This window comes from Oculina patagonica, chromosome 1 (assembly GCF_052425735.1).
Source record: "Oculina patagonica isolate OP01 chromosome 1, crgOcupat, whole genome shotgun sequence".
NCBI classification, from domain to species: domain Eukaryota; kingdom Metazoa; phylum Cnidaria; class Anthozoa; order Scleractinia; family Oculinidae; genus Oculina; species Oculina patagonica.
This window is the reverse complement of record NC_135758.1, coordinates 22,655,721-22,677,509: the sequence shown is the minus strand read 5'-3', so window position 1 is coordinate 22,677,509 and position 21,789 is coordinate 22,655,721. Positions and strand designations below refer to the sequence as shown.

Here is a 21,789-nt window from a genome sequence, read left to right as displayed (position 1 = left end):
TCAAAATTGCATTTCATCATACAAAGCTGTTGTCAAAAACGTTAGAGATTACTCGATAACAGTAAAGTTATTGTATTAAAATCAGGGTTTTGCTTGAATTTTGACTGTGTTCTGTTAATATCGTTATATCGGGGAAGATTTTACGTTCGGTTCGCTAAATTCTCATCGTTATATCGGGAATATCGTTGTATCGAAGATCGTTATATCGGGGTTCTGTCCATACATTTCACTGTAACTTTTGCCAGGACATAGAATATTCATCGTTATATCGGGAATATCGTTATATCGAAGATCGTTATATCGGGGTTCTACTGTATCACCAAAACAGGTTTCCCCCATGCCAGTTAAATCGAATTAGTATCATATTAATGCTGAAAGACAGGTAACATTAACCTGTAGTGGGGCAGAACACGGAGCGCGAACACGATTTTTGCAGGGCAGAGCAAGGTAAAATATTTCCCAAAATTTTATAGCCATCACATTAAAGCCAAAAACGTTGACCCAAACATGCCCGGATAAACAGCGGAGCCTCCTTAACTCAGATGCCATCACATAAGCTTTAGCATGAGTATTTCACGACTTAGTGACGTAGCAATAGAAGTTATAATGCTAGTTTTTTTAAAAACTGAAAAGGGCATGAAGACATTAGTCTACCACTTTGATATTTCTCGGTTTTTCTCGCAAGTTTATATGGCAAAGTGAGCAAATTTCAAACTTCTCTGGGCAATTACACACGACAATAACTTCATATTGTTATTTCCTCGCCTCATTTTGCAATGGGCAATTTATTTGAAATCGAGTTATAAATAATATGAAAGGTTTTTACATCTTCCAACAGTTGTTTCAGGTTAGTTACTACTGCCGAGATGATAGTTAAAAAATCTTCAGGTTGTTTAACAACAACAACAACGTAAGAACAGTGGGTACTAAGATCGATTAATAGTGAAAATTGCAAGCCAAAACCAAGATTCCAGGGAAGCACACACACTTTGAGACGTTGAGCCGGGGTAAAAAGTGTCACTCTTGCCAAGACGTCGTGTAAAAACTCGAACACAAGTTGAAGAAGCTGACGTCATATTACTTAGTAACATTTCAGACGAAAACCACAACCTCACAATAATACGACCGCAAAGGATACTTGTCCCGCCGACTGATGGTGGGACTGGGTACTAAAATGTAGTTATACAAGAGGGTCCCAGGCATCCCAAGCCAACAAACATAACATCTTCAGTAGTTTCTTTTGCATGCAAGTGCCTTACTCTACTAAGGTATACTATACTAAAAATAATAAAACATTCTTTAAAAATATGAACCAATTAAATTTCCTCAAGACATAAACACTCGGAAGAATATTTTTACAATTTCTAAGGCAAAGTATACACGTACGCATTTTTCACTCGGTATAGAAGCATATATACAGATAATACCGCCACGCTTTGGAATGTTAGTCTAGACGACATCATTTCCATTTATATATCAGTAAAATACAACTTTTAATAGCATATAATGCTAAAATATCTCATCCTGTCTTATTGGAGCGATTTTCGTATGGCTGGCGTAACTAAGATCTGGATTATTCAGAGTAGCCAATCACTAAGGCAACAGATGTACAACAACCAATGAGAATTCAGCGCAAACATCCGTAACCAGCGCCAAGCGCGGGAAAAGTGACGTCCGTACGATTGGTTTTGTTTTATCACCTGATTGGCCGACTGAGCTTCATTTTGATTGGTCGAAGCAAGTTGCACTAGTCTGACGACCAATCATATCACAGTGCTTTGAAAATAAAAACAATTAACAGGACAGTGAGCCATAAGAAAATCGCAATATATCGCTTTATATAGCGTACAAAACTATAAAATATGTATAAAATAGCGAGTGAACGGAACGTTGGATAGCAGCGTTAAAATATTTTTAAACGGTATGCAGAGGGAAAATCGCTAAACTAAAAATATAAAAATATTGATGCACTGAAGCAAGATTCAAATGCACAAGTCTGCGAATTGAATGAAAAAAAATACCTCTTAACTTGTAAAGTCTTTGTATAAAAGCACAATATTGTCATCATGTTGCAACAGTGCGTTTTAAATTTAACACAAAGGTTTGTTGATATACGTATGATTAATTAACCTAACGTTAAGAATTTTAAATATCGACCACTTCACAATCTTGGCGTCAAGGGTATTTTAAAATGAACTCTTATACCTTTAATACTTGAAACAACAATCTTGCCAGAGTTAAATAGAGAAATCTGAACGGTTGACGATCAGTATTGTTGGGGTGAACCTACCAGAGGTATATTAAATCTGATGCGCGCTGAAGTAACGCGTCAGCTTACAGTAGATACTTAACGTATAAGAAGGTCTTCAGTGTCAACTGGAATTCCCTTACTAAAAACCTCCAGTGTTTGTAAAGGAAATGCCAGCAAAATGATGGTTAAGAAATATCAAAATTTTGGTGCATTTACGTAGTTTGATGGAGAAAAAACAAAGAGGAAAATTCACGCGGGTTTTTGACGATCTTCAGTCAGGGCCTTTTTTGTTACACCCTCAGTGTTAGAGACACAAGAAAAACCCCTCTGGCACTCAGAGGAATCTTGGATAAATTCACGCACTGATAAAAACTCAGCTACAGAAACAAAGATTTCTAAGCATTGTAGACGACACTCATACAAAATACAAACTTGGGTTTCTGTCAGCCCGAATTAAACCGAGTGATGAGGTTTTCAACCCGCTTGAATCTTGTCAAATTTAGACCATCCACACATCTTTATGGCTTTTAAACATTCCTGTTTTGTTTTTCAAAAAATTTCAATTTAGTATTTAGAGGTTTCATTCCAAATAGCAACAGTACGTAGAGTATGAAACGGAGTCACGTAAGATCACTTAAAATAGCAACAAGGTCTATCAAAGTAGTTATATGGGCAATCGAATATTTCGGTTGTTAAAGATATGTACTTCGGCATCCTTGCCAATAACGCTGGTGGGTGTCTAAATTACGTAGAGAATCTAACTTTTACTTTTAAATGGAATCTAACTAGGTCTTCTATCGAGCGTAGTCTTCCCGGTGCGGCCTGGGACGAGCTACAGATATGACGTCACCTCAGCTTGTTTCCAGCCTCCTATCTTAAATAAATAAGGATGTTGGAGCCCTCTCAGCGTTGATATCTTGCGAATGGGCATTTCGTCGCATGTGAACAATACTACTTGTGGTCCCCTTTTTTCAAGCTAAAGGACGGTCGATTTGCTACCAGCAACCATTTGCGAGGGGCTTGGGTAGTAATACGGAGGAGGAGGATCGCCTCTTTTGGCAGGACCGGACACCTACAAGGTAATGATAAATGGATGTTTAATTTTTTTTGGTAACAAGAATATGGCTTATTAATCTCACACATGAAGAAAGAAGGCGCACACTCTGCGTCATCACGTCATTCCAGTCGAGAGCAAGCGCCATTTTTCGGTAAATCCTCGGAGAGATTCGGCGTCAGAAATTACGAACACAAAGAACGTTGACAAGTCAGACTGTCGTCATAACGACAAGTCATGCTACTTAGCAACCTATCTTACGAAAACCGCGAGCTCAAAGAATTTTTGGGCCACGAAATGCCCCCTTTTGCAAAACAAGGCTATTATTTGGGTACGGTTTCTTTATATAGAAGCACTGCAAGAGTAACCGATATTTTCGCTGTATTGGTTCACACCGCCGAGATAACCGCTTGTCTCTGCAGCGGGTGGTGTGTTGAGCGTGTGAAGCTGAAAACGGGGCCCACAGTGCTAAGAAATAATCAAAACAGATTAATCGCTGGCTGGCCACTCGCAATATACCTTCTTCAGTAAAAATCACTGTTTGGTCTTGTCATTTCTTAGTACTCACCACTTCAATGTAGTCTGTCGTGGGGTTCTTTCCTGGTGAGTTGTAGTGGTTCCTAGTTGTTCCATTCAACTGCAACGCCGCTTGGTACATGACATGGCTATAACAAGAAAATAAACACATTTAAATTTTGCGTTGGTTTTAGAAACTACTCTCGCTTAAATTGAACAGGACTCCAGGGAAAACTACGACTTCTTTTGCTTACACAAAACCAAACCCAGAGTAATAACATTCGACCAATCACGACACCAACGCAAATAAAACCAATCAAAGCAACTATTCAACTGTCCCCTTAAGCGGGAAAATTTTCTCAAGTCATTAAAATCACTTTCTAAATCGCAATTGGTTTGGACACCTGATTGGTATAAAACATAACGTGTTTGCTTGAGTTGGTTATAGAACAAGTGTTGTTCGTCACAGAGCTCGGGAAAGGCAAAACTATAGCAAGCGAATTTCACAGTCAATTGTACTTGCACAAAACAAATATGTTTAACAATGCGTGGTCTTACTTGGGAATGCGTCCTTGATTCCTTGTGTCATGGATAATGACTCCATTGGGGTACTCCACCTTTACATATTGACCCGTTTTCTCGGGACTACCCTCCCTAGGCATTGACGCCACTCGACTGGAAAAAAGCCCCTGTTGTTCGGGCCTCCTTGGTAAAGAGTGATGGTTGTTTGTGTTTACATTGGGCCCTGTTGGTGTGGAGCCTGACGAAATCAAAGAATGGATTACTTGTAAATGCACGGGCAACAGTAACAACTTTCCAGAGAAAACATAGGGTCAGTCAAACTGCTTTCTACATTCTCCAAATGGAGGCTTGGTTCTACATTAAACTTTTCCGAAAACGAAACAATTTTACATGCATCTTTTTTGCCATCCGTTGGAAACCAGTGGTTGAACGTGAAATAATCAAGTAAAGAAAATAGTTAGTGTATTTTAGCAGAGGTCTTTTTTTAACAATTTTCAAATTTGAAGTTAAGAGCCGTTAACATCACATGTTAGACTTTGTGTGGAATGGAAAGGAAATGCTAAAATAATCTCACAAACCTGGTCCATGTTTTGGCGGGGTCACTGTCTCGGGGCCTAATTCTAACAGCACCTGGGAGCCTTTTTGAGCAGGAGGAGCCGACACGCCTGAGTACCCTGATTCGCTGGACTGGTATCCCAGGTAACTGTGTCGGTGGTGACGGTGATGCCGAGGTTTTCCGCCGCTTCCTTCCTTGACTCTTGCCACAGCTACTCGCGAACGGATCACGTCCAGCGCTGGTACCATCTCCCTGCAAGTTGACAACAAAAGCACGGATTAGTAAAATGTATGAGAAATATTACTACACAGCGATATTAACTTTAAGAAACTTGTTTCAACACGGTGGCAAAATCACTGAAGTTGTTTGATTCTTTTGTTTAACTAGCCGAATGCGCGCCAAATTTCAGATATTCTTTCATCCCTCCCTTGAAACGATTCCACAGGCCTTATAATGTACAACATAGGTTCAGTTTTTGAAGTTCATCGCCAACTCTAGACTACTGGTAGTCTGTCTTTTCTCTTAGGGTCGGGAAGAGCGCGGTTATATCAGGAACGCGAGCAAACTGGTTAAACTGGCGGATGGATGAGAAGGGGCTTGGGGCGAGACGAGAAAAGAGCACTCTTGTCTCGCCCCAATCCTTCCCCTTTCGAGAGAAAAACAGACTGCAAGCAGTCTACGCCAATTCCAGCAGTGAAACTCATTTGCAGAGTGGGTATACACCCTATTATTAAAAACAAGCAATGGTATATTGCAATTCCTGCGTTTTGATTAGTTAACGCGCAATGGTATATGAGCTCATATACCATTGACCACAAATATGTTAACCGATACACGTCAATGAAAACTGCTGGGGAGCTCAAAAATTGCAATTTTTTGGGCGTTTTAAATAAAACAATTATTCCACTCGCGCTTGTTGGATATGAGATCGTTACGCGCCTCGTTGGCTATCTACCTTCCGTCATATTCAACGCGCGCTCGTGGAATAATTGTTTTAGTATAATTTTCAGAGGTGAATATCAAAAACTTCTAAATAACAATAGAAAATTAAACACGAAAACAACAAACACAAGCTGACAAGTGCTCGCTTGCGTGTAAACCAGTTTAATTCATCGATTGAAATCGTAATTTACACTGAAGTTTTAGCAATAAAACGGAACAAAACAAACACTACGAACCTTTGTTGGTACCTTTGTTTAATCGTTGGTGACTGCTGAGCAATTGTGTAAATCCTCTCGAAATTACTAGCTCCGGTGAGAACAGAACTAAATAATGTTTTGCTAGTGGATCTGACTGTGTGCATGGCCGCGTGCAATTTCCAAAACCAACGTTTATGATCAATTCTTATGCCTTGAAACCATCTCTTGAAAATATTTTCGGTCCAAAAGCCTTGGTAGTTAATTTGCAAAATTCCCCGGCAATGTTTTAAATATCCAGGACTTGGAGTGATTTCTTTTAAATGAGAGAAACTTTCATTCAGCAAATGCCGCCATGTTCACTGGCCTGGATGGCAAACGTGGCATGGCTTAGTAGCCAAACCTTGAGATGCAATATTCACCGCCTAGCGCGGTGAATATTGCGACATAGTCCGAGCTTCTCAACCAATCAGAATTAAATTCACCTCAAGAAATTATACTAATTGTTAATTACACAGGCAATTTCGTCTGCTCCTTGCCTTACAAATGGCGTTGCGTCGCAAGATTCGTCAACGTTACGAAGGCGCGCGCTACGCTTACGCCAATATGAACAAAATTTCGTTGTAAACATTCGCAATCAGCAACGAACTGTGGGGAGGATTCTCATGTGAACAAAGAGAAATTTCGCAAATAAGTTTCCCTGACCCCCTCCTCCAGAAGCTAATCAAGAACACGCTGGCGTGCAATACATCTTTGAGGGCTTAAAACACTGCAGATAAGTAAGCAACATGCGTCCAGACTTCTGTATTATTTAGTTTTACAAAGTTTAAATTAAGTATTATAAAACCAATTGGTATAGCTGAAAAAAATGGTAGAGCAAGTCAACTTAAAAAACTGTCTTTACATTCTCTTTGGGTTCAAGGCCAAAATTGGACAAGAAATTATGTTGTAATCATTGTGAACGCCACAGCGCGTGCATGAACAGCGCGCGCGATTCTCTCCGAACTACATCACAATGGTTTCCGTGACCGAACAATCACAAACCAACTTCAGTTTGCTCAGATCTGAGGTAACAGACGTGCGAGTATACAGTCTCTTTATTGAGGGTTAATTCGTCAAATTGAATCATCGAACATTAAGCAACAGCGAAATATTCAACAGAACAGAAAATTAAGACAAGATGGGAAAGGAATCTCGTTTTTCAAGCGTTCAATCCATGCTGTTCGCCATTCTAACCTCGGGAAAATATTGGCGATGCATCAGATGGTGCGACAACGGAACAACCGTCTTAATCACAAGTCCAAAGCTGTTCGAAAGAGAAGTATTGAAAAGAGAAATGAAAGGCCTGAATTTAAAGAACTTTGCGAGCTTTGTTAAAATGCTGAAGACTGTCGGCTTTCAGCAAGTGTTGAGCGCAAGAGCTTCCAAGACGCAGAAATTTCGGCATCCTTGTTTCCAGATTAACAGAAAAGAGGTTAGTAATGACAAGACGGGCAAAGAGAAAGAGGAGACAAGACGAGGGCGAAAAGGGCAAATGATCGTCACTGAAAGCAAATGCCTCAAGAAAAATTATGAAACACCACAAAAGATCAAGCGGCGAGGCAAAGAGCCGACTGAGGACTTCAGCGGTAGAATTGCGGTGAAACGAAAGAGGGATACAACAGAGTCAACGGATGACGACCTTTTCGCCAATGCCAAGAGAAAGAAACTCAATACGTCAGTCTCGACTGCAAATCAGAATCCGCCTCCACAGCGCATGACCGGTCACAGTAATGAAATAACCGCTGCCCAGGCCCTACTCGGTCTATCAACAGGTGAAATCACCGCTGCCCAGGCCTTACTCGGTCTATCAACAGGTGTCGTTTTTGTGCAGAACATTCCAATGAATCTAAGGGATCTGATGTCAGTGCAGGGTTTGATTGACTCGTCCAAGTCGCTTGTGTTATTCGCGGAGCGAAGTGCCCGGGAAATAGAAACAGCCCAGGCACTGTTGGAACTTACTACAGCTAATATTACCCGCTGATATGGGAGTTTTTTAATGAACAGTGGCCGGATGATGCCACACTGAAACAGTAATTAATTTATACAATGAATCTGTGTCTTAGTCATTATATGTCGTAGAATAAGTGTTTTTTTCAGTGGTGAAGAAAGAAACCTATTATTATAGACACTATTTAAAATAAACGTAGTTTTCAAATCAGCAGAAGCCTGCTCTTGTGTCACTGGGTAATTTATAATTACGGGAAATTGTTCCTCAGGTTTTTCCACTTTAATGAACTCTAACCAAATAACAAATTCAAAACAATTTTCTGATGGAATGCCATGCGCCAGGTTTTTTCGAAAACGTAAAGACGCAAGCTTCACGTTCCAAGTTTGTTCGCGTTAAATTTCAATTTTGATATCCTCATTCCCTAGCGGGTTTTTGTCATTTGTAGAGTACACTGTTTATACCAAATCATATCTTTTTGGTACCCTACGGCTCCATACCAGGCGAGTATTCAGAACAAACAAGACTAACATCCCGCGCAGCCGTTTTCAGGGGCATCGTATATTTCTCCTCTACACAAACGCCTGCTCAAGCGAGACCAACATTTCTGACCAACACCATTCCCTCTGCTTTACTCGTCAGACAATTTAACCAATCACCATGTCCCTGAAAAACGGCTGCGCGGAAGGTCAAAATGAGACTGATATGGCGCCGAAACGTACAAAAAAGTACGATTAAAAATTTTCCGTACCCAAATTACGCCAACAATCCTGCGATAGCAGGTCAGTGACTTGATTTGACAGTAAATCAGGGCAGTAGAGAAGGCTCCTGATTGGCTAATTGCGAATTTGGGTACGGTAATCCGCAATACCAAACCATTATTGCTGCGTTTCCTGTGGCGTAGCTGTGTTTTTAACCTGCTCGAGATCAAGCTAAAAATAAATACTACATTAGAGAAAACTTTGTACGTGTACCCCTAGAATGCACGAACATGTTCAATCTATGATAAAAGTGTTTAACTTACGAGTCAGCATCGTCGCTGATGACTTTACTGTGATGTTTTCTGGACGCTGATCCATCGCTTCTGGCGTCACCTTCAGATGTTCGATGCCTGTGTCGGTGATGATGATGCGATCTAAGTAGATACAGTCGAAGCTCTCGTAAGCGGACACCCTCGGGACGCGAAAAAAGTGTCCGTAACTGGAGCTGGCCGCTTACGAGAATGGTTCTCGTAAGCGGCCACTAGAGGTGAAGGGAATAGATGGCCGCTTATGGGAGCTTGCCTAGCTAACAAGTGGTGTTTCAAAATGTAACCGGACGTGGATGACGACAAAACAAACACTGAAATATGGTTCTGTAATTACTTTAAAATCATTGTGACGAACGGCGATGTAAAGTTATTAAGAAAAAACCAGACATAGAGGTTGTTTATAGGCTTTTCTTTTGAGTGTCCGCTTACGGGAGCTTAAAAACAAAGAAAAAGTCAAAGTCGTAATCTCTGAAAGTGTCCGCGGCCGCTTACTAGAATGTAAAAATACAGAGTTTGTATAGGAGTTAAAACGGGGTTTCAAACAAGGCAGCCGTAAGTAGAGCTGTCCGCTTACGAGAGTGTCCGTTAAGAGAGCTTCGACTGTATCAGTTTTTAAACATGTGGTATTCTTCAATCGTGTTCTTCAATTGGTATACTTTCTTTCTGACACTTCATTTCGTTTCATGCATTAATTAGATAACTGCCGCAGCTACGTTTTCCAACGAAAAATGTACAACCGAATAAAAGTGCCGCTCAGCTATTGTCGATAAACCACAATCCTGGCCAAAATGTTTGGAACACGTAAACAGCAACTTTTTTTACTCCCCTCCCCCCGGGCAATGTTGGGTGCCAGGAGTCAAACATGTGTCCCATATCTTCTACAGTCTTCACTTCAACATTGTTCAAGGGGTGTGGGGAAACGATCTTTGTAAGGCTATTTCTATGAGTCTAGATTGTTGGTAACTTGCAATCTCTACGTAAAAAAGCGAGAAAAGTGGGAAGTGTCCCAAACCATTTTGGTCACGATTGTAGGTTCAATTAAGCACTTCTGGAACTCATAAGAAAAAGGAAAGTGAAAAAGGATTACAAACAAGTGGAAGAAGGTCCGCTAAATAAGATTTGCGTTAACTATGGCCACGCTAAACTTATCGGAGTTTTTAATAGGTTCGTCAAGACTAAAGTTTTCACTTTTTATTGTAAAAGGTTTCACACCTGTCCTCAGAGCCGCTGCCTCGATCTCTTCTGTTGTCACTATAATGATATGGAGCCGCGTCTGGCATCTTGCTAAAATCTTCCTGATCTCTTGACGATCTAAGCAAAAGTAAAAAAAAGAAAATCAGGTACCAATGGATAGGAGGCCCTTTTAAATACTTAAACTACAGTTTTCCCTACTCTTTTGTATAGTCCATCTCGTGAAAACCTACAGCCTCAAAAAGGTACCCCTTTTTGGCGGAGATCCCCGTATAGTCCACTTTAGGGAGTACCCCCTCACCGGAGTTAAACTACAGCTGAGGGCCCGGTTGTTCAAAGCACGATTAAGCTAATCCAGGATTAGCGTGAATTTTGAATTCAATTTTAAAACAATTCGTTGAGGTTTTCTTTTTATATTTTTTGTCCCCAAGTTTTGACGTGGACCAATCTCAAATTTCACAAAACATTAGCTATGGAAAAGCCTTCAAAACAAGAGAAATTAAAACCTCGATCATCTTTTAATCCTGGGTTAGCGTTAATCGCCTTTCGAACAACCCGGCCCAGATATTTTCTATAGCTTAAGCGACTAAGAATATTGCTACTTCCTTTGACGGCACATAATCGCGCAACATTTTGTCAACGTCCCCCACACAACACTCCAGACTAATCTCCCTTGTAATTTGTTAAAAACGCTTCCAACGAAAATCCCGCTTTCGTAACAAACTGCGAGCTAACTTCTCACCTGTGTCGTCTTCGTTCTTCTCGGCTGTAGGATGAGTCACGATCACTTCCTGACTCAGCAGAATGGTGACCTCTGTGATGATGATGGCGACATCTGAGAAGAGAAATTGTAATGATCAACACCTGTTTTCTCATTACAAGATCAATACATTGTCAAGCAGACAGGTTATGAGAATATAGACAATCATCAACGAAATTGTCTTGATTTACCACCAAATTCTTATAACAATATGCAGCATTGACTTAAAGTTATGGTAAAGAGAATTTATAATTAGAGATTAGGAATGGAAAGGTAAAAAGCAATCAACAAAACATACGCAGCACTCTATTAGCTCTGGTTAAACTTATAAACTGATACTTTTGTTTCTACTGTAGCCGAGGAACAAAACCGAACAGAAGCTTCTGATCAAATGTTCAATTCTCCCACCTTCTCCTTCTCCGTCTGCCTGTATCATCATCAGAAGAGTACGCTCGCCGACTCCTGTGAAAAGAAACGTAACATCAGGTCAAAGCAACCTCCGCCTGGTTAGCTCAGTTGGTAGAGCGCCGGATTGCTGTGCGGGAGGTCGTGGGTTCGAACCCCAGACCGGACCAACACTCAGGGTCTTAAAATAACTGAGGAGAATGTGCTGCCTTTGTAATTACATCTGCAAATGGTTAGACATTTTAGTCTTCTCGGAAAAGGACGATAAACCGCAGGTCCCGTCTTCTGTATCTTCAGTCTTCTAACAGGGGACGTTAAAGAACCCACACACTATTCGCAAAGAGTAGGGCACGAAGCTCTCGGTGTTGTGGTCTGGCCTTTACAATTGTATCTTCAAATTACAGTATTTGTAAAGCGCATTTGAACATAAACATATGGAAAATGCGCTATATAAATGCATTATCATCATTATCATCAAAGCAACATGGAGACTTCAAACTGGAGCAAATACTAACATAGCCTGCTTGTTAGCCTGCAGTGCAGGTGAATTTTGTTCATGAATATTGTTCCTTAGCATGAAAATTGAATACCTTCTTCTGGGTGTGTCTGTTTCACTTCCACTACTTTGTCCTGCTGATCGGCGGTGTGGTCTGAGGGTGGAAAATTTCATACAACATGGTTAGAGATTCGACCGCGGTCAAACGTCAGAAATATGCAAAAAACAAGAAAAGTACGTCAAAGATAAGGTTTTAACTTTCACAGTTCAAAGTGCAACACATTACCGGAGCTTTACTAAAAAAGTTCTACGTGTTTGAAAATAGCGATATGCGGACTTGTCGGCGCCATTTTGTCAAAGCACTTTGGTTCGAATGCGGAACATTTAAAAAGTAAAAAACTCGTTTATCTTTGGAAATGGGCATATGTTTTCACTCAGGTGCTATTTTATCTATCCTTGCTTATACTAAAACTTCATAATAAACGAGACTCTCCGAAATAGAAAGAAAAGCTGCCTGAAACGTTTGACCGCGGTGAAGTTAGAGATAAGGGACACATTTACTTCAATAGTAAAGGAATAGAAAATGAGTTAGCGTTCTGTGTTGAGACATATAATGATACAAGCAGTGAGATACAAGTACCTTGGAAATTTCGGTGATCTCTTCGCCCTTCCAGATCCTGAACTCTTTAGTGACCTAGGGGAGTCTGGGGCTGGTGTGTACAAACCACTGTTGGTTATAATGGTAAAATAGTTAGTCTAGAGTTTTTGGCAAAGTTGGAAATAAAAAATAAGAGTTCTACATCTTATTTTGCAGAATATCGAAAAATAAACAGCAGGACATGAAAGCACTGCTTAATAGCTTTTTATTTGAATGGTCACACAGTTGGTGGGTTACACCCCAGAATTCATAAACACCTTATATCCATGACAGTACCCCATGAAAGTAACGAACAATAGCTTTTACACGAATGGTCACACACTTTTGAATCATCCAATTAAAAAAGTTTGAACCTACTGTAATTATTAAATGAATATATTAATTGAAAAGATGAATTGATTTAGCTTTGGACAAAAAGAAAGCAGCATTCTTACCCCTGCATTTGAGCAGATTGTTCCCATGGGAGTGCAGGGCCTTGGTTTCCATCAACAGCTGTAGTATTACCATCCTTTGAGCTTGGATCACCTTCAGTCTTGATACTAAGAAAGTAAGACAAAGGAACACATCAACAACACTTACTGACAGAACTGCTCCTAATGTTTGTTGTATGACCAAAGCCAAAGTAACAGCATCTGGCCAATGATAAGAAAACGCAAAAGTAATCACTGTAGCCAATCACAAAGGACACACAATACAGTGAACCAATCAAAACTCGAAGCAAATATACGTAGCTAATGTGAAGGGCGAAAAATTGTGTGAGCGAGTCACCATTGGTTTTGGTAGTACTTCTGATTGGATGAGAAAGTGGTGAGAATTTTTTTAATCAATCACTAAGCGTATAAATGGAAAACAAAAAACACATGGGGTTATTTTTGAAATGCAAGTGAAAATCGCCCTAACACAATGAACCAATCAGAATTCAAAGCAAAAACATGCAATCAGTACTAAGCAACGTTATAAGGGTAAGCTTTAAGGGCCCACTGACGGATTTCTCGCGCGTTGCTAAGGTGCTAAAAGAGCGCGCGCTGTATTGCGTGTACGGGTTACTCACGCTATCTGTACGCGCCAGATGTGCAAAAAAATTTCCTTTCGAGCACTACTTCAAACTCGCCAAATAAGATGAAACAATAAGAACTACCGAAAAACTACCTGACTAATAGTTGACTTCACATCTGAGAATCAGTCAGATTAAATTGAACCAGGAAAAGCAGTTTTTTTACACATGCAAATAATCTCAAAAGCGTACGCGTACAACTAGCGCGCGCACTGTTCTCTTGTCAGATGAATTACGCATGCGTTAACAAAATGATTTCCGGTTTGCAGAAAAAATCTAAATACTTGGCGGTCTTTAATTTGATTCACTTTTTTTTCGACGTTATATTTTTCCGACCTGGGTCGGGAACATAACTAAGTATTCATTTGCTTAAATCATTTTTAATAAAAATTTTATGGACAAATCAATATTTTAAATCTCTCTAAAAAAATTATTTTCCATAATGAAATGAAACCCATACTTACCAAGATATAAAAACAAATAAAGATCATGACACCATGAATGATTTTCTGATAACATGTAAAACATCAAAAATTTTAGACTTTTTCTTAATTGGTCACGTGATCATGGGCGTGGCCCGATGACGTCATATTTACGTTATGGACTGAGTAAAAGATTCAACCATAACTAAACAAGAAAAATTGCTAAAACTATATAACCGTGAATGTCCCTAGCAACGGGTCCAAATATATACGTCAGTGGGCCCTTAATCCTGATTGCTAGAAAAACCTGCATGTTTGCTCTGATGAGTGAAATGCAAATCTAAAGAAATATCTGCTTTTGACAGTCTTTCATCCAGCAAAACCATAAAACTACATGTCCATATACTTGCTTTCATTGCTCGTGACAATTTTTCAGGCTGATTATCTTTCACCAAATATGGAGGGTAAGGGGGATTATGCCCTCAAGGTTCCCTGTATTGTTTCTCGTTTCCCCAAGAAGAGTGACATTGATTGTACTGTTACTGTACGTACCCAGTCCCATTAGGACCCGTGACTGGCGTGGTTATAACCTCTGCTGAGTTGTCAGTTTGACTGAATCGTCGAATTTGAACCTGTGATGTGCTGGTTGCTGTACCAACTGTAACATTACTTAGAGCTGAAACAAAACAAACAAATCTTTTAATTCTCTTTTTGAAGGGAGGGGGGATGGTGGGGGGGAGTGTGCTGGGGTAAAGTGGCCTGAGCCATTCTTAGTTGGAGAGAGAGAATAATTTGCAACATGAAAAGATTAGAAATGTAAGTCTGCACAGGAGCCTAGTGGCCCATCAGGCTGGTGCTTATTTCAGTTTCGGTAGCATGAAACGACTAGGAGTATTTCTACTCCCCCCTGGATGGGATACTAAATCATCACAGGGTTACCCCCCAGCATTAAATTCACAAGAACCCATTTACACACTCGGGTGAAGCGAGACACTATGAGAGTGAAGCGTCTTGCCCAGGAACACAATGAATTGTTCAGGCCAGGGCTCGAACCCTGGCCACCTTATCCAGAGTCCAGCACAATAACCATTAGGCCACTGCGCCTACCCAACATAACATTTTACTAACAGCATTTTATGGACCAAAGGGAGCTTACCTTTTTCTGCAGATTGAGTGTTCCTTCTTTCATAACGTTTACTTGGTTTTCTAAGGCACAACCAAAAAATGTCAGATTATTAGCTTAGAAACTGACACAAATTGTAAAGTATCATGTATGTTATAATCATAACTCGTACCGTTTAACTTCTTGATCTGAACGTTGAATCTTCTTTCCATCTTCTAAGGCTTCTTTCTGTGTTCTTCCACTACAAGAAGGAAAGAGTACAAGATGATAGTTAGTTTAAAGCTCTCACTTAGATCAAAATTGTTAACTTACGTTAGAGTACTGTCCTCTGAACCCTACAGCTGTATCATTTTAGGGAAAGGGACTAATTGTCAGTACATTGGATTAATTTGAGAGATCAAGGGTCATACAGACTTGGCCATTTGGCAAGACACTTAACTTTCAGAGTGCCTCTGTTTAAACAGGAGTAAAAAAGAACTGGTAAATTGTCAGGGCAACCAGTGGAAAAATAGTCACACAAGATAAATATAAATACATGGTTCATTTTACAGTAAAAACTAATTTTTTGTTTCAGTAGTGCTAAATCGAGGGTGAGCCTTGTGCCTTCTGTATTTTGTTTGTTTCTCATTATGTCTTTAACAAGTCTCTAGTAAAGTATTTCATACACGGCTTCTAACTATAAACACATATTTCCAGAAGAAAACAACTGTACCTGTATCTGTATGAAGAACCCAAACGAAACAAACCACTGTTGCGACGAGGTGTGGTACTGGCCTTGTCTAATCTAAAGACAGAAAAACAAGTCTTACATCATCATCATCATCATCATCATCATCATCATCATCATCATCATTACTGAGTCCTTTCCACACCCATGGGATGCTTAAGGCCTCCAGTTGTACATCAGTTGGCATTAAAATGACAATGTGAATGTTTTAATCAATGATCACAAAATTTGTTCCTGTTTTAAATTTGTTCCTGTTCCTGTTTCTAGAAGATAGTTAAATTTATATGAAACTTAATTCTAACCTGAAAAATATATGATGTTCCAGACAACACTTCCACAGATGTTTGCAAGCTGTCTTGGTTGGGAGGTAAAACTTGAATGTGTACTCTCTATCCTGTGAAAAATGCAACAGACAAGTGTAAGTCAGATGTGTGCTTGAGATATTACTTTTGTAACATCTTGGAAATTACTGTAAAGTAAGGAACACAATAATAAATTGTAACTTTGTAACAGTAACTTTGTACACTGTATGCAGCAGATATATAATAATAAAATAATAATAATAACATTTATTTACCCTCGGTTTGATGGGGCTGATAATGTAAAGGAAAAACTTGTTACCTCTTTTCCTTTCACTGACAGGTAGAATTTCTTCCCCTTAAAATCAACTTTTTCTATTTTGGACCTAAAAATAAAGAAGACAACCCATCATTTAGAAGCAAATATTCAATAACTTGAGAAAAATTCAGGATGGATATTACTCTCTGCATATAGCTCTACATATAGCTGAGCACTTGGTTAACATAGAAGATGTTTAAAAAGATAAACTCTGAAGAATCAGAAGTTATGTGTTGTAGCCTAGCCATCTGTCTTGCAATTGTGTTGTGTGTCAGTATAAAATTTAAATTTCACTTTTTTTAAAAAATACTTTGATGGGAAGATTGCTGGAACATGATCAGGTACAAAATTTCAAAATTACAAAGAGCACTGTTAAATTGTTGGATTGTCTGGTAGTTGCATGTGCGATAACAGAGCAACAATCATGCAGAGAGACTGCGTGCATCTTCATTGAGCTATGCCATCAGCACAGCAATTTGTCAGGCTGAATTTCTCACAGTACTAAGGTTAAGTGACTGGCATAATGCTGCACAAATGTCACTTACTCGCACTGGTTCTAAATTACAAGACACACATGCAAAACAAGAAAGGCTTAAATGTGCATATCACATTTAATATTTTTAATTATTTACCAAAGGTAGGATCCAACACGAGTCTTGTTCTTATAAACTGCTACTCCAGAAGGCTTTAGAGCAATAAAATACTCTACAAAGTCCTCACCCTAGCAATGAAACATAACATTCATTACAAAAAGCCAAACAATAATTCTTAATTTTACTAAGACTGTCTTAAATTATCTTTCATGTCAAGTTCTGGGCCAGGTTGTTCAAAGCGTGATTAAGCTAATCCAGGATTACCGTGAATTTTGATTTCAGTGTTTCCACATTCATTAAGGTTTTTATGGTTATATTTCCTGCCTTTCAGTTTTGGCGTCGAATAATCTCAAACTCCACAAAACATAATCAATAAAAACACTTTTATACAAGAGAAATTGAACCCTCGATCAACTCTTAATCATGGGTTAGTGTTAATTGGCTTTCGTACAACCCGGCCCTGGTAAACATGGTACACCAACTGAAGGCACATTGAAGCCTCCAACAAGCAGTTTGTTTTAGGTGGGGAGGAGTGAAACACAATCACCTCTAAAAACAACTGCACAGGATATTGCCGTTATCCCTCTTCTCTTTGTCTTTCAATCCATTAATTTTGTTTCTTTTTCCAAGGTTAATTGATTGTCATCATAATTATGCATATGATCGACGACAGTGACAAACTTAACCATTAGTTAATTGGGGTTTGAACTTCGGAGTTTGCATGGTTTTTAAAGGTGCGGTAATTTGAGTAAAAATGTTTAACCTTCACTGGATGTAAGTCAACTCCATACATCTCCAGCCACTTGACTTTATCAAGATACATGAACTCTGCCACAGATGGTACCATATTTCTATAGGGAAAAAATAAAAGTGAATGATACATCATAACAAAGTCAAATCTCTAATGTGAACACTGGTATCCTTTAGATCTTGACCAAGTGTGTTAGCTGATATCACCTTTTTGCTTTGTAGCAAATGGCCCACTACATGTATATGACAAAAACACTATATCATAAACATTACAAAAAAATATATATTCTTAAATAATTTCAAACTTACCCCAGCTTCTTGTGTCTATGGTAAATCTTGGACTCAAGTTCTTCACTCTTAAAGTGGAATGAAAGCAAAACATTTAATTTATAAGTAATACTGACAGTACAAAATACTTGATGCTGATTCACAGCCCTAGAGATTCACTAGGGTTTAATGGTTAACACAGTACAATAGACCTCAGATCAAGTAGATCTGGGGCCAGCTGAGGCCCAGATCTTTGGCCAAGGTCTCAGCATTTTGTGCTTTGTTCTTAGGCAAGACAATTTCAGTTTTAGTTCCAGCACCTTTCTCTACCCAGAGGTAAAAATGCTGGGGGGAACCTATGATGGACAAGCATCCAATCCATGGGGAGTAGCAAATAATACAGCATGAACCATCTCTCTCTGGAATTGGTACCCCTTATGGGGAAAATGAATATGAGGCATGGTCATAAAGCAAGATAATATGCTACCTTACAGGGGTTGCTTTCGAAATTTCAGATAAGCATCACCATGGGGTGGCATGGTGACCTGATGGTTGGCTACCTGGACTCTGGATTGAGTGATCTGGGGTCAATGCATTGTGTTCTTAGCTAGGCAAGGCACTTTTAATTACTCTCATAGTGTCCCTCTTCACACAAGTGCACATGCATAAATGGGTACCAGCAATTTAAATGCTGGGGGCAACTGTGCAATGGACTAGCATACGGGATAAGCTTAGGCCTGGTGGGCCACTTAGCCCAAATGCTGACTCTACCTAATTCTATGGGAGTCCCCCCCTGGGCTATTTCCTTTTTTGTAGCAATATAACATATGGTAATATTTCATACCTGATTGGGAAGAAATCTAAACTCAGATATGTAACCCGGGGTATGCTCTCGTGAATCATATTCTCCAAGTTCAGCTGAGAAATCAAAACAAGATTATCATCTTGGTTAACCATAAGCTAATATGCTGTTTCTTGTACATAACAATCATATTACAAGCAAATTCTTACGGAAAATGATACCAAATACTCACATTGAATACTATATGCAGAGACTTCGGCAAGAATGTTTGTTGAACAGGGTAACCTGAGGAATGACAACCACAAAATCGGCATCATAAGTCGAAGTACTGCTTTTAAATTAGTACTGACAAATGATTTTAAACAAGTACAAATGATTACAAATTATGTGTTGTGAAAGTTAACATGAAAACAGTCACACATTTACCTTAATGTACATGTACAAATAAACTGCGAAAAGACAATGCATGGGTCGTCACAAAATGCGAGGCAGCGAGGATTGCGATTCCATTCCCGTTAGCCTAAATAGCACTTGGGTTAGCATAAATGGCACTCTGGTTAGCCTACATAGGACTCTGGTTAGCTTACTAGATAGCTTGCCAGGAGCGTAGCCAGGATTTTTGTATAGGGGGGTTCCAAATGTGAATTGTAATTGTGAAGGTAAAACTGAGCGCCGGAGGCGCTCCTCCTCTAGGGGGGTCCGGGGGCATGCTCCCCCGGGAAATTTTGAAATTTGCGGTCCCCAGAAATGGCATCTCCTTAATTCTAAGCATTAATTTTTAGCAATTTTAGCGTCAATTGAAGCTAGCATTTCTTAAAAGGGAAGCTCAAAATCCCGCGTACCAGGTAATTTTTCCGGCGTACCATTCACTCTCGGCGTACCGTCACTCACTAGTCAGCTAGTATATCAGCCAGAAGTAGGCGCCGTGGATGCTTCCGTGCAAAAATGTCGACTGTTGCACTAATGTCAATTTGTCTGTTGTAATGTATGTTCATAAGAGCAAGTCCTGACTCTCGCTCGCTGGTCATTGTAGCCCGCAGGTATGTCTTTAGTCTGCGCAATGTGCTGAACGATCGCTCACATTCTGCAGAAGTAATTGGCAACGTACACAAGATGCGCAGCAACTTGTGCACATTTGGATAAAAATCGCTGTCACATTCTGCCAAGGCCTGAACTGCACTGTTTGGTAGGTCTTGATCCGCACTACACGTACAACGCAGGCTTGTATACACGAAATTTTGTAATTGTAAACACAAGGTGATACTTTATAGATTTCATTTTATTTCATTTTTCTAATCTGGCGGAATTAAAGGGGGGTTCTAATAAATAAATATTTTTTCTCTTGAATTAGCTATTGCGATATCCCGAAGGGGGGTTCCGGAACCCCTGGAACCCTCCCCTGGCTACGCCACTGCTTGCGGTTAGCCTTTTTTTTGGGAGTAGGCTGGGATTTCTGCCTTGCTGTCTCGACTGGCATGCCTTTGCTTCCTTGCCATGCATACCCCGGACACCTTGCTACCTCGCACATTTGTAAGTCTCAAAGACAAGGGACATACCTTCCTTGGTAAATGTCTTTCTTTACTTGCAGGAAGAACAAATACCTAAAAATTAACAATTAAATTTATGAAATTAAAATTAAACTCACAACTAACAAATAAAAAATATTTGTGCCACAGGAAAGACTCAAGCCAAAGTCTGACTGCCTAAATTGGCCCTTTATCTAACCTTGTTAGTTCTTCATGAAGTCTGCAAGGATCTGCTGCATAGAACTTGACACAAAAATACAGCAAATAAGGAGGACCAGCTGAGGAAAAGAACATAATCATGTTATACATTTCCAAGAAATGAGCATAGAAAAGAGCACTTGTGTAAAATGATAATGAATTTATATAGTGAATACTAAAGCATTGAAATGGAAAAGCCAGGTATTTTACTGCTCTATAGACAATTAAATGTGGAAGACGCGGTGGCCTAATGGTTGGTGCGTCCGGGTTCGAGCCCTGGCCAGGGTAACTGTGTTGTATTCTTGAGCAAGACACTTTACTCTTATAGTGCCTCTCTCCACCCAGGTGTATAAATGGGTACTGGCAAATTAAATGCTGGGGGGGGGGGTAACCTTGCGATGGACTAGCATCCCATCCAGGGGGGAGTACTCCTACTCCTAGTCACTTCAGGACCTGGTCCATGGACCACCCCTGTGGACCACCCCTAATTTTTGAAAGCAAATCAAAGTGTAGAATGGGAACAGGGTATAAATTGACAGCATGTGCTAAAACCCAAACAACGAAACGAAACAACCGAAATGACTAAAACAAAAACTGCTGAAACAACAGAAACAAAACAAAATCACCAAAACAACTGAAACCCATTGACATAAGTGAGAGCTAACTGTAAACAGGCTAACCTGAGCATTTTTCAGGCTAACCAAAGTGCTATTGAGGCTAACCGGAGTGTTGTTTAGGCTAACCGGAGTGGCTTACCGGATAGGAAGGTGCACTCCGGTTAGCCTCAATAGCACTTCGGTTAGCCTAACTGGCACTCCGGTTAGCCCGTTTGCAGTTAGCTTTCAATAATGGTTAAGGTTTTGCTTGTTTCGGTGATTCTGTCTTCAGTTGTTTCGCTTGTTTCGGCCGTTAATCTGTTGTTTTGGCAGTTTCATTTTGTTCGTTTTGGAGGTTTTGCTTGTTTCGGTTGTTTCGTTTCCTTGTTTCGGTTTTAGTACATGCCGACGATTTATACCCAGTCTCCACTTTACACTTCGATTATTTTGCTTTCGAAAATTAAGGGTGGTCCATTGGCTGGGTCCATGTTTTGTATACGTCCATCACTTCATGCTACTGAAGCCAGGATAAGCTTCGACATGATGGGTCA

General features: G+C 39.8%; 2 protein-coding genes across 2 annotated transcripts in view; one reads left to right on the top strand and one right to left on the bottom strand.

The window, feature by feature from the left end:
* Positions 1-656: 656 nt before the first annotated feature.
* The window catches only part of LOC144635144 (band 4.1-like protein 4), a 29,461-nt gene continuing 8,328 nt past the window's right edge, over positions 657-21,789 (bottom strand). The window contains exons 4-27 of the mRNA XM_078494245.1: positions 20,644-20,722; positions 20,475-20,519; positions 19,151-19,203; positions 18,961-19,034; positions 18,159-18,205; positions 17,863-17,950; positions 17,139-17,227; positions 16,510-16,573; positions 16,191-16,282; positions 15,874-15,945; positions 15,334-15,402; positions 15,195-15,244; positions 14,591-14,714; positions 12,997-13,101; positions 12,545-12,631; positions 11,999-12,058; positions 11,412-11,465; positions 10,986-11,078; positions 10,265-10,363; positions 9,047-9,157; positions 4,922-5,151; positions 4,380-4,581; positions 3,874-3,970; positions 657-3,323 (exon numbers count right to left, since the gene is read on the bottom strand). Of these exons, the coding sequence (XP_078350371.1) occupies positions 3,228-3,323; positions 3,874-3,970; positions 4,380-4,581; positions 4,922-5,151; positions 9,047-9,157; positions 10,265-10,363; positions 10,986-11,078; positions 11,412-11,465; positions 11,999-12,058; positions 12,545-12,631; positions 12,997-13,101; positions 14,591-14,714; positions 15,195-15,244; positions 15,334-15,402; positions 15,874-15,945; positions 16,191-16,282; positions 16,510-16,573; positions 17,139-17,227; positions 17,863-17,950; positions 18,159-18,205; positions 18,961-19,034; positions 19,151-19,203; positions 20,475-20,519; positions 20,644-20,722 (2,180 nt within the window). The 3' untranslated portion in view covers positions 657-3,227. The remainder of the gene's footprint in view (positions 3,324-3,873; positions 3,971-4,379; positions 4,582-4,921; positions 5,152-9,046; positions 9,158-10,264; positions 10,364-10,985; positions 11,079-11,411; positions 11,466-11,998; positions 12,059-12,544; positions 12,632-12,996; positions 13,102-14,590; positions 14,715-15,194; positions 15,245-15,333; positions 15,403-15,873; positions 15,946-16,190; positions 16,283-16,509; positions 16,574-17,138; positions 17,228-17,862; positions 17,951-18,158; positions 18,206-18,960; positions 19,035-19,150; positions 19,204-20,474; positions 20,520-20,643; positions 20,723-21,789) is intronic.
* LOC144640806 (uncharacterized) lies at positions 6,827-8,058 on the top strand. Its single transcript, XM_078499905.1, has one exon. The coding sequence runs from the start codon at positions 7,216-7,218 to the stop codon at positions 8,056-8,058; it is 843 nt and encodes a 280-aa protein (XP_078356031.1). The 5' UTR covers positions 6,827-7,215.

What these genes read in the sequence shown, in the direction of transcription:
- LOC144640806 (XM_078499905.1), top strand. Translation starts at nt 7,216, where the DNA reads ATGGGAAAGGAATCTCGTTTTTCAAGCGTTCAATCCATGCTGTTCGCC.